This window comes from Otolemur garnettii, unplaced genomic scaffold, assembly GCF_000181295.1.
Source record: "Otolemur garnettii isolate 467f Iridium unplaced genomic scaffold, OtoGar3 scaffold00152, whole genome shotgun sequence".
Classification (NCBI taxonomy): Eukaryota; Metazoa; Chordata; class Mammalia; order Primates; family Galagidae; genus Otolemur; species Otolemur garnettii.
The window spans coordinates 3,524,352-3,536,779 of record NW_003852547.1 but is presented as its reverse complement, the minus strand read 5'-3'; the positions used below and the strand labels follow the sequence as shown (position 1 = coordinate 3,536,779).

At 46.1% G+C, this 12,428-nt stretch overlaps 1 protein-coding gene and 1 pseudogene across 2 annotated transcripts in view; both read left to right on the top strand.

Annotated features, from left to right (window-relative positions):
• Positions 1-12,428, top strand: part of PRKD2 (protein kinase D2) — a 47,581-nt gene that overhangs the window by 9,736 nt on the left and 25,417 nt on the right. For both annotated transcript variants that reach the window (XM_003799540.3, XM_023519005.1), the window contains 5 exons: positions 1,454-1,585; positions 6,430-6,584; positions 6,673-6,895; positions 8,910-8,987; positions 9,089-9,242. In XM_003799540.3, coding sequence (XP_003799588.1) covers positions 1,454-1,585; positions 6,430-6,584; positions 6,673-6,895; positions 8,910-8,987; positions 9,089-9,242 — 742 coding nt within the window. The remainder of the gene's footprint in view (positions 1-1,453; positions 1,586-6,429; positions 6,585-6,672; positions 6,896-8,909; positions 8,988-9,088; positions 9,243-12,428) is intronic.
• On the top strand, positions 9,638-9,750 carry LOC111728363 (annotated as a pseudogene).

Sequence of the window (12,428 nt, the reverse complement as noted above, 5' to 3'; positions counted from 1 at the left end):
GAACCCGCCACCTTAGGTGTATGTGGCTGGCGCCTTAGCCGCTTGAGCCACAGGCGCCGAGCCGATTTTGTTTATTTTGTCTGTCTTTCTACTAGAGGCCAGGCAAAGTCTTTGTCTGTTCTGTTCACCTAGAACAGTGCTCAATATGTTTTGTTGCTTTTTTCTGCTTATTTTTATTTTTATTTATTTATTTATTTATTTATTTTGAGACAAATTCTCAAGCTGTTGCCCTGGATAGAGTGAGTGCCTTGGTATCATACCTCACAGCAACTTTCAACTCTTGGGTTTAATCAATCCTCTTGCCTCAGGTTTTCTGTTTTAAGTAGAGACGGGGTCTCGATTTTACTCAGGCTGGTCTTTAACTCATGAGCTCAAGCAATCCATCCACCTCTGCCTCCCAGAGTGCTAGGATTACAGGCATGAACCACTGTGTCTGGCCTGGCTTTTCTCTTTAAAGGTGAGAAAACTCACGCACACAGTATTTGTTCCCCTTCCTGATGCTCAGGCCCTACCTGAGACTTATTAGGTCAAAAAGATAGGCTGTACCACAGTGTGGCTGTCCTTAACTATTAAATGATAACTTTTATATTATTATATTTTATAATAAAGATATATTTTATTATATATATTTTATAATAAATATATACTTATATTATAAAATATAATAACATAATAGTTATCATTTAACTCTTCTGTGACCACTGCGGGGAGATGCTCTTTGGCCTAGAGCGCCAAATAAATGAGGGTGAGGGTGGGACACTAGGTTTCTATCCAGTTTGTTTGATTAGCTGGGTTTGTTTTTTTCTTTTGAGACAGAGTTTCACTCTGTTGCCCTGGGTAGACAGAGTGCCATGGTGTCATCATAGCTCACAGCAACCTCAAACTTGCAATCTTCTTGCCTCAGCTTCCCGAGTAGCAAGTAGCAGGGACTACACGCACCAGCCAGGACACCCAGCTAGTTTTTCTATTTTTAGTAGAGATGAGGTCTTGCTCTTGCTCAGGCTGGTCAGTCCACCCTCCTCTTCCTCTCTGAGTGCTAGTATTACAGGTGTGAGCCACCGCACCCAGCCTGGTTAGTTGGTATTTTTAATTAAAAAATTTGTTATGGTGGTAAAATATAATAACATAAAAGTTGTCATTTTTAACAGTTAAGGACAGCCACACTGTGGTACAGCCTATCTCCAGAACTGTTTTCTTGTTGCACAACTGAAGCATTAAACAACTTCCCATTTCTCACTCCACCCCAAGCCCTGGCAAAGGTATATAGGTGTTTTGTCCGATGGTTGAGTAGGGTTTTGAACCCCGGCAGAATGTACAATGAGAGTAAATGAATGAAGAAAGGAAAGATCAAACCTTGCTACTGGGAGGACTATGAGAAACCTAGGAATAGAGGGAGCTGAAATAGCTTTGGCCGGTTCCTGCTCAAGCGTCCACTTTTCTGTGCTGCCTGCAGCCTCAGCCACATTCGAGGACTTCCAGATCCGCCCGCACGCCCTGACGGTGCACTCCTACCGGGCACCTGCTTTCTGCGACCACTGCGGGGAGATGCTCTTTGGCTTAGTGCGCCAAGGCCTCAAGTGTGACGGTAAGAGGCGGGGGCCTGGGGGCGGGGCCTTTCTCTGGGGCGGAGCCTAGGGCGGACCGACTGAGATTGGGAGGACAGGGCGGGGCTGGAAGCGAGATAAAGAGGGGCGGGGCTTGGGCAGGGCTCAGATCTGGAGGCGGAGCCTAAAAGTTACGCGGGGAGGGAGGGGGGAAAGCCCAGAAATGGAGGCTGGGAGAGAAGGGTTAGGGGCCTAGGAGGGGCTGTGATCTGGGGACCCAGCCTAAGTGGTGGGTCTGGGAGGGAGAAATAGGGGCCCACTGGGCAGAGTCTGTGGGAGGACATGTGGCTGGGGGAAGAGGGCAGGGCTTGTATCAGGGATCGGAGCAGAGAAAACAGAGACCATAGCAGATACATGTTAAGAGATTTGTTGGCTGGGCGCCTGTGGCTCAAGAGGCTAAGGCACCAGCCACATACACGTGAGATGGTGGGTTCAAATCCATCCCAGGCCCGCCAAAACAACAATGACTGCTGCAACCAAAAAGTAGCCAGGCGTTGTGGCAGTGGCCTGTACTCCCAGCCACTTGGGAGCCTAAGGCAGGAGAATCCCTTGAGCTCAGGAGTTGGAGGTTGCTGTGAGCTGTGATGCCAGCGACAGCTTAAGGGTCTGTCTCAAAAAGAGAGAGAGAGAGAGAGAGATTTGTTGCAGGAATTGGCTTACAGGATTGTAGGAGTTAGTTAGGCAACTCCCAAATCCGTAGGATAGGCTGGAACTCTTAGGCGCAATCTGGAGCAGCTAACCACAGGTGAAATTTCTTCATCTGGAACGTCTTAGTTCTAAACCTTTCAGCTGATTGAACTAACTCACCCAGATAAGCCAGGATCATCTCCCTCACTTATTGGTTGTGAAATTTTTTTTCTTCTTTTGATAGAGAGTCTCACTCTCTCCCCTGAGACAGAGTGCCATAGGCTCAGCCTAGCTCAGGCATTCTCAAACTACAGCCCACAGGCCACACGTGGCCTGCCTAGGACATTTATCTGGCCCACCAGGTGTTTTTGCTGCCGCTGCCTGGCCTGCTTATGCCTGTCCTGCTTAGCAGCCGACTCGTCTCAGGGCCCACAGTCTGGCCCTCCAATGGTCTGAGGGACAGTGAACTGGCCCCCTGTTTAGCAACCTCAAATTCCTGGACTCAAGCAATCCTCCTGCCTCAGCTTTCTGAGTAGCTGTGTCTATAGGTGTAGCCAGGTGCCTGGCTAGGTTTTTAATAGCGATGGTAGTCTTGCTTTACTCAGGCTAGTCTCAAACTTCTGACCACAAGTAGCCCTCCCACCTTGACCTATCAGAGTGTTAGGATTACAGTCATGAACCACTGCGCCCAGCCTCCCTTATTTAATCTTAATTGCCTTCATAAATGTCCTACCTCCAAATAGTCACACAGGGATTAGGGCTTCAACATTTGAATGGGGGGAAGGGGAGGACATAGACATTCAGTTCATAACAGCACCCATATGCATCTCTTTACTTTATATTTAATAAAAATAAAGGAACACATAGTATTCCTTTAGCCTAGATGTCTCAAGATTCACCCCAAATGTCAAGATCTATAGGTTCACTATTGCTGTTATTAATGCTTGTGAGTGAGGACACTGAGATGGGGGCTCTACCAGATGACAGGCACCTTTATTGGCTGTGAGGATGCACAGTAGATGATGACCATTCATTGTGTGATGATAGTCTGCATCTTCATCTCACACACCCTAGTAGCAGCCCCTACTAATTAGAGGCATATTCTCAGCTATTCCATTAGCTACCATGTCTAAGAGAGGAGCTCTACCCCTGCCATGCTCATACAGAAATCCACTCTCCAGTACCCTATGTCCCAGCCCTAAGTGTACTTGTGGTATTATTTAAGAACTCTAGGGGTAATATTAAGCCTATAGGAACCAATTCAGTACATTTAAAGTTATTATCAACACTATCATCATGTATGCAATACAACCAATTCTCAAGGTCTCAGCATATGCACCCTTTGTCATGGGACAACCCTAGTGTCATCAAGTTATAATGGGTTCTCAGCATGGACTTCGATGGCCTAGCTTCATGGATGATGGTCCAAGTTCTTATGGTTGCAAGAGAGAACCAAATGACTGCACTCAATGCCATTGACACCTTCTAATGGGAGTCTGACCCTATCTTGATCCTTATATTGTAAGTTATAGATAAGATTCTGAAATTGCATATGAGCAATTAAAGGCTAACACCCGGAAGTGGTTCCTGTATTCAAAGATTATTCGCCATGTTTAGGCTCCTCTTGTAGCACCAACAGCCTGCACAGTGTTACAGCATGCATCCTAGACGGTGCCCACATGGAGAAGTATTGAACGGGAAAGCTTCTATGGGGTAGGCCACTAGAAGGCATGCTTCTCAAGGTGTTCTGAAAGAGGCTTCCAAAGAGCGGAAGAACATTCTGTGCTCCAGAATAGAAAGTGATCCTGGAGTCATTTGGAATCACTGGAGATGTATTAGAGCAAGAATATAGTAGATCCAGTAGGAAACTTGAGCCTAATTCCTCCATGGATGATGTTGACTATTTATTTTAAAGATAGGCCTTGCTCCATTGCTGAAGTACAGTGGTACTGTCATAGTTCATTGCAGCCCCAAACTCCTAGGCTCAAGCAAGCCTTCTGCCCCAGTCTCTTTTTTTTCCAAACATAGTCTCAAGCTGTTATACTTTACCCTGGGTAGGGTGCTATGGCATTGTAGCTCACAGCAACCTCCAACTTTTGGGCTCAAGCAATTCTACTGCCTCAGTTTTTCTATTTTTAGTAGAGACAAGGTCATGAACTCATGAGGTAAAGCCATCCACCTACCTAGGTCTTCCAGAGTGCTAGGATTATAGGCATGAGTTACTGTGCCCAGCTGCCCCAGCCTCAACCTCAAACTCTTCAGCTTAAGCAATTCTCTTGCCTCAGCCTCCCAAGTAGCTGGAACTACAGGCACCTGCCACAATGCCCGGCTATTTTGTTGTTGCCATTGTTGTTTAGGAGGCGTGGGCCAGGTTTGAACCTGCTAGCCTGGGTGTATATGGCTGGTGCCATAACCACTGTGCTACAGGCGCTGAGCCTGATTTGCTTATTTTAAAAACATTTTTGTAGAGAAAGAGTTTTGCTATGTTGCTCAGGCTGGTCTTGAACTCCTGGCCTCAAGTGATCCTCCTGCCTCAGCCTCCCAAAGTGCTAGTATACAGGTGTAAACCGACCCTAACGTGAAGTTTTAAAATAAAAAGCAATAAAATAGTCCAGGTGCAGTGGCTCACACCTGTAATCCTAGCACTCTGGGAGGATGAGATGGGTGGATTGCCTGAGCTCCGGACTTCAAGTTCCAGACCAGCCTGAGCAAAAGTGAGACCCTGCCTCTGCTGAAAATAGAAAAACTAGCTGGGTGTTGTGGCAGGGGCCTGTATTCCCAGCTACTCAGGAGGTTAAGGGAAGAGGATGTCTTGAGCCCAAGAGTTTGAAGTTTCTGTGGTTTGTGATGCCATGGCACTGTACCCAGGGTGATAGAGTGAGACTCTGTCTCAACTACTACAAAAAAAGAAATATATACATATATACACATATACTATATATGTACATATATATACACACAAGCTGGGCCCAATGGCTCACACCTGTAATCCTAGTACTTGGGAGGCTGAAGCAGGAGGATCACTTGAGGTCAGGAGTTTGAGACTAGCCTGAGGAAGAATGAGATCCTGACTCTTTAAAAACTAAAAATTATTTAAGAAAAAATAAAAATATGAACAATAATGAAGTCATACTTCTGCCTCATGCGATACAGCTATCCTGAGTATAACTGAAAATCCCTTCCCCAGAAGACGATGCAAAGTCTTTAGGTGATAGGCACTCTTCTCCTTTAATAACCTGTAACTTAAATACCATTATATAGCGTTAACTATTACTAATAAATCTTAGATGATCAGAGGATGAAAGAGGGAAGAAGAAATTACTTTGTATACACACATATTCATAATGAAACAAGAAGGAAGTACAACTGTTACAGCCTTCATTTCTGCAACTGGTGGGGTGACCCAGCCTTTCATTTCCCAGAGGGTTTGGGCCATTAGCAGTTCCGCCTGAATGGGGTTTTTGCTGTTTTTCATTGACTTTAATCACACTAAGAGGTTCCCTAAGGGATCTCCTAGATTCCAGGCCTACAGAAAAGAGAAAGGGGGGGCCACATGAAGGGATGAGCAGACCTGGAGGGTTGATGTTGAATTTTGCGGGGTTGCTGGGGAAAGGGGGCTTCTCTTGGAAAGTTGGGGGTAGGGCGGGGCACAGAAAAGGGTGGGACAGAGATAGAGGTACACAGTCCTTGGAGAGGATTCAAGGGAGATGCTAACCATAGAGGAATGGGGCTGGGGCAGAGCTTTGGGAGCGACCTTCTTGGTGGTGGGAAGAGGTAGAGTGGGGGGCAGTGTGGTTGCATGTTCGGAGGTTTGCAGGACTGGGGGGGTGGGGTGGGTAGGGAGGCTGCAAACTGGAACTAGGGAAGGAGCCAAGGGTTTGTACTCTTAAAGAGAGTAGTGCTTCTTGGAGGGGATTGAATTAGGGAAATAAAGGGACAGGGCTGAGTGGGTGGTTGGTTGGAGAGGGCAGAGCTGCTCAAGAAGGGGTGACAGGGCTCGGCGCCTATAGCTCAACCGGCTAAGGTAGCCGGGCACTGTGGCGGGCGCCTGTGGTCCTAGCTACTTGGGAGGCTGAGGCAGGAAACTCGCTTGAGCCCAGGAGTTGGAGGTTGCTGTGAGCTGTGACTCCACTCTACAGGGGTGACAGGCCTACGGGGGACGGAGGCTTTGTCTGTGACTCTCTGGTGCCCCCTTCAGGCTGCGGGCTGAACTACCACAAGCGCTGCGCCTTCAGCATCCCCAACAACTGCAGCGGGGCCCGCAAGAGGCGCTTGTCATCCACGTCTCTGGCCAGTGGCCACTCAGTGCGGCTTGGCACCTCCGAATCTCTGCCTTGTATGGCTGACGAGCTGGTGAGGGTTCGGGGAGTGGGGATGGGTTGGTGGCTGGGGGGTGACAGGGCACCAGCATGGGAGCATGTTTCCCTCCTACTCTCGTCAGAGCCGCAGCACCACCGATCTCTTGCCTCGCCGGCCCCCGTCCTCCTCCTCCTCTTCTTCTGTCTCATCCTACACCGGCCGCCCGATTGAGCTGGACAAGATGCTGCTCTCCAAGGTCAAGGTGCCCCACACCTTCCTCATTCACAGTTACACACGACCCACCGTTTGCCAGGCCTGTAAGAAACTTCTCAAGGGCCTGTTCCGGCAGGGCCTGCAGTGCAAGGGTGAGTGGGGCCTTGACTGGGAAGATAGACTGGGCAGAACCTCCCCTTCCCCTAATAATCAGGATTAGTGGCAGGACGCAGGAATCTCAGCACAGGTGAGATTCTGATCCTTAAGAACACAGGGCCTCAGGAATCCTGGCAGTCTGGAACCTTTGGAATTCTGAAATTTTAGAATATTATTTTGCAGAACCTTAGAATCCTACTACCTAAGAAATCTGGATTCATAAAGGACTTAGCATTGAATTCTAAAACTGTATGGCTTGAGAATTCTAGAATTAGAGAACCCTAGAGACAGGAGTTAAGAATTCTGGAATCAGCTTGGCACCTGTAGCTCAGCAACTAGGGCACCAGCTACATATACTGGAGCTGGTGGATTCAAACCCAGCCCAGGCCTGCCAAACAACAATGACAACTCCAACTAAAAAATAGCCGTTGTGGCAGGTGCCTGTGGTCCCAGCTACTTAGGAGACTGAAGCAGGAGAATTGCTTAAGCCCAAGAGCATGAGGTTGCTGTGAGCTGTGACACCATGGTACTCTACCCAGGGTGACATAGTGAGACTCTCTCACAAAAAAAAAAAAAAAAAAAGAATCAATAAAAGAATTCTGGAATCATAGAGTTCAACTAAAATAACAACAGAACTTTAGGCCATAATTGTTGACTTACTGAGTTACAGATTCTCATAATAGTAGAAAGTTGGAACTAGGGGATTTCAGAATAACAGAAGCTTAAATGCATCAAATTTGAGAGTCTTAGAAGTCTAGAAAGTTATAATCTTGGAATCATCAAATTCTAGAATCTTATAAATGTAGACTCCTAGAACTTTGAACGATCAGATACTGGAATTTTATAATTTTAGAACTAAAGAACCATAGAGAAATCAAATTCTACAATCTTAGACATATAGAATCCTAGAACCTTGGAATCAGAGGAAGAGAAATCAAGAATTATAGAATTGTCAACTTTTTGAGTTTAGATATATGAAACCATGAAACCTCAGACACTAAATAGTCTTTAAAAAAAAAAGGAGTCTTGGCTTGGCACCTGTGGCTTAAGCAGCTAAGGTGCCATCTATGTACACCTGAGTTAGCAGGTTTGAATTCAGCTCAGGCCTGCCAAACAACAACAGCTGCAACCAAAAAATAGCTGAGCATTGTGGCAGGCACCTGTAGTCCCAGCTACTTGGGAGACGGAGGCAGGAGAATCACTTGAGCCCAGGAGTTGGAGGTTGCTGTGAGCTGTAATGCCACGGCACTCTACCCAGGGCAACAGCTTGAGGCTCTGTCTCAAAAAATAAATAAATAAAAGGAGTCTTAGAATCATAGAATTATAGAATCATTGACATATAGAATTCTAGAAACTTGAACATCAAACTCTGGAGCCTTTGAAATCTAGAACCATAGAACTTTCAAAAGTAGGTTTTCAGCAAACTCTAGAATCTTTGATATGTAGTGGCCTAGAACCTCGGAGTCATCAAACTCTAGAGCAGTGGTTCTCAACCAGGAGCAATTTTGCCCCACGAGATGTTTGCAATGGTTTAGAACCATTTTTATTTGTCACACTGGGATGATGCTACTGGCATCCAGTGGTATGCAGGTTAGGGATGTCATTAAATATCCTACAATGCACAGAACAGCCTCCAACAACAAGTTATTATCCAGCCCAAAATGTTAATAGCACCAAAGTGTGAGAAGCCCAGCCCTAGAGTCTAGAGTCATAGAATGCTAAAACCCATTACATTCTAGATTTTGGAGTCTAGGTTAGTGGAAACTTACAGTATTAGATCCTTATAGGCATAAGCATTTTGAGTGTAGCCCAAAGTATTCCCACTTAATCTCCTCTCTTCATAGATGAGGAAACCATTGGCTCACTGGAGAGAAGTGACTAAGGAGGAGGAAGCCAGATTTTCTAATCCAGACAGAAAAAGCAGACTCCTTTAAATTTGCAGGTTAGGGGGTCAATGTTCAACCTTTATAGGTAACCTCTCTTTCTCCTTGTTCCCTGTCTTCCTACTAGACTGCAAGTTTAACTGTCACAAACGCTGTGCTACCCGAGTCCCTAACGACTGCCTGGGGGAGGCTCTCATCAATGGAGGTAATAGGTCAGGGGAAACTGAGAGGACCCTTTCATCAATGAAGGTAAGAGGGCATGGCAGGACTGGGTAGAGGACTCTCTGATGGCTCCATGTCTCCCAGATGTGCCAATGGAAGAGGCTACTGATTTCAGCGAGGCTGACAAGAGCTCCCTCATAGATGAGTCAGATGACTCCGGTGTCATCCCAGGCTCCCATTCAGAGAATGCCCTTCATGCCAGTGAAGAAGAGGAAGGCGAGGGAGGCAAAGCCCAGAGGTACCCACAGAATGCTCCAAGAAGCATTGGGAAAGCTCTTTCCCTCCAGCAAACCTCAACTTTCTCATCTCTACAATGGGCTAACACCACCTTATACAGAGGGTGCCAAAAACAATGTTAAAAAACGCTATATTAAAATTGTAATACTGGGGCCAGCTGCAGTGGCTCGTGCCTGTAATTGCAGCACTTGGGAGGCCAAGGCAGGTGGATTGCTTGAGCTCACGAGTTTGAGACCAGCCGGAGCCAGAGGGAGACCCCATCTCTAAAAAATAGCCAGATGTTCTGGCAGGCACCTGTAGTCCCAGCTAATTGGGAGGCTGAGGCAAGAGAATCCCTTAAGCCCAAGAGTTTGAGGTTGCTGTGAGCTGTGACTCCACTCTACTGAGGGCAACATAGTGCTGCTCATTTTGGTGGCACATATGCTAAAATTGGAACAACACAGAGAAGATTAGCATCTCTAGATCCTGGGCAGAATGACATGCAAATTTATGAAGCATTTCATATTTTTAAGTCACATCCCTTAGGTACTGATTGGTCACTTGGAACAGTGTTTTGTTTTGTGACAGAGTCTCACTTTGTTGCCCTTGGTAGAGTGCCATGCATCATAGCTCATGGCAACCTCAGACTCTTAGGCTCAAGTGATCTTCTTGCCTCAGCCTCTCAAGTAGCTGGGACTATAGGCACTGGCACCAAGGCCCAGCTATTTTTATTTTTTATTTTTGAGACAGAGCCTCAAGCTGTCACCCCTGGGTAGAGTGTGTGGCATCACAGCTCACAGCAACCTCCAACTCCTGGGCTCAAGCAAGTCTCCTGCCTCAGCCTCCCAAGTAGCTGGGACTACAGGCGCCCGCCACAACGCCCAGCTATTTTTTGGTTGCAGCCGTCATTGTTGTTTGGTGGGCCCGGGCTAGGTTTAAACCCGCCACCTTAGGTATATGTGGCTGGCACCTTAGCCACTTGAGCCACAGGCACTGAGCCGGCCCAGCTATTTTTAGAAATGGGATCTCACTTTTGCTCAGGGTGGTCTTGAACTTGTGAGCTCAAGCAATCCACCCAACTCGATCTCTTGTTTTTTTTGAGACAGTCTCACTCTGTTGCCCTGCATAGAGTGCCATGGTGTCAGTCTAGCTCATAGCAACCCTAAACTTCTGGACTCATGATTCTCCTGCCTCAGCCTCCAGAATAGGTGGGACTACAGGTGCCTACCACCACACCTGCCTAATTTTTTTTATTATAATTATTTTTTGTAGAGTGGCATCTCACTATGTTGCCCACGTTGATCTCAAACTCCTGGCCTCTAGTTATCCTCCCACCTTATCCTCCCAAAGTGCTACGATTATAAGAATGAGCCACCATGCTTGCTCTAATACAGTATTATTAATACTTGTATAAATAAATGTAAAGATACAGTAATATGGGTGGTGCCTGTGGCTCAGTGAGTAGGGCACCGGCCCCATATACCGAGGGTGGTGGGTTCAAACCCAGCCCCAGCCAAACTGCAACAAAAAAACAGCCGGGAGTTGTGGTGGGCACCTGTAGTCCCAGCTACTTGGGAAGCTGAGGTAAGAGAATCGCCTAAACCCAGGAGTTGGAGGTTATTGTGAGCTGTGACACCATGGCACTCTACCCAGGGCAATAAAGTGAAACTCTGTCTCAGAAAAAAAAAAAAAAAGATACAGTAATACATGTATAAATAACTATCATTGCTGAGGATATGTACACAAAAATATTTTAACACATTGACTGCCACGCTAGGAAAATAGTTTTTTCCCCTGGGGACCCAGTGTGTTTTTAGGTCAAGCATATTAACTGCCATGTTGAGCTGTGGCCTCATGAAGCATATATAACTCACAGGCCTCTTAACCTAATAAAACACTGTGACCCCAGGGAAAATCATTTTCCTAGTATGTCAATTTGCAAGAGATATGTGAGTTATATATGCTTCATGTGGCACCAAGCTTAAAACTAGCATAAATTAAATACAACTCACATGGCATTTAATGTGTTAATAACAGATACATGATTTTTTTTAAAAACCTGTGTAACCTTTTAAAGCATTTTTTTCTGAAATGAAATCCTTCCCATAAGGATTATTATCCCCATTTCTGAGTTAGAAGGTTGAAATTCAGACCAGATGCAGTGGCTCATGCCTACAATGCTAGCATTCTGGCAGCCTGAGGTGGGTGGAACGCATGAGCTCAGGAGTTCAAGATCAGCCTGAGCAAGAGTGAGACCACCATCTCTACTAAAAATAGAAAAACTAGCCAGTGTTGTCGTCCTAGTTACTTGGGTGGCTGAAGCAAGAGGATTTCTTGAGCCCAAGAGTGAGCTGTGATGCCATGGCACTGTACCCAGGGCGACAGGGTAAGACTGTGTCAACAATAACAACAAAAATACGGGTGCAGTGGCTCACACCTGTAATCCTAGCACTTTGGGAGATTGAGGCAGGTGGATTACTTGGCTCAGGAGTTCAAGACCAGCCTGAGCAACAGTGAGACCCCATCTCTACTAAAAGTAGAAAAAAATAGCCAGGCATAGTGGCACATGCCTGTCATCTGAGGCAAGAGGATTGCTTGAACTCAGGAGTTTGAGGTTTCTGTGAGGTAATGACAGCACTCTACCCAAGGCTACAGAGTGAGACTCTGTCTCAAAAAAGAAAAAAAAAAAAGAAGGTTGAGATTCAGGGGCTTTAGCCAATAGTTAATAAGGGAGAGGAGCTGAGACTTCACCCCAGAAGGCCAGGGCAGTATAAAGTCGTATGGCCCTTTCACAGGTGCATCAGTAAATCTTTAATGAACACCGGCTGTGTTCGGATCCAGATGCATAGCTAGAATAACACGGGTAAAATTCTCTGCTCTCAGGGAGCTGACAGTCTCACTGGGAAGATAGCTAATAAACAAATGCATTCATAGCATCAGACAACTACTACAAATAAAAATAAGACAACGGGTGCCTGTAGTCCTACTCAGGAGGCTGAGGCAAGAGGATCACCAGCCCAAGAGTTTGGGGTTGCTGTGAGCTATGATGATGCCAGGGCACTCTACCCAGGGTGACAGAATGAGACTCTGTCTCAAAATAAATAAATAAATAAATAAAATAAGAGAAGAGGAAATGGAGAATGGGAGACCTGGTGTTAGGGTAATTAAGGGGGATTTCTCTAAGGTGATTTTTTTTTTTTTTTTTTTT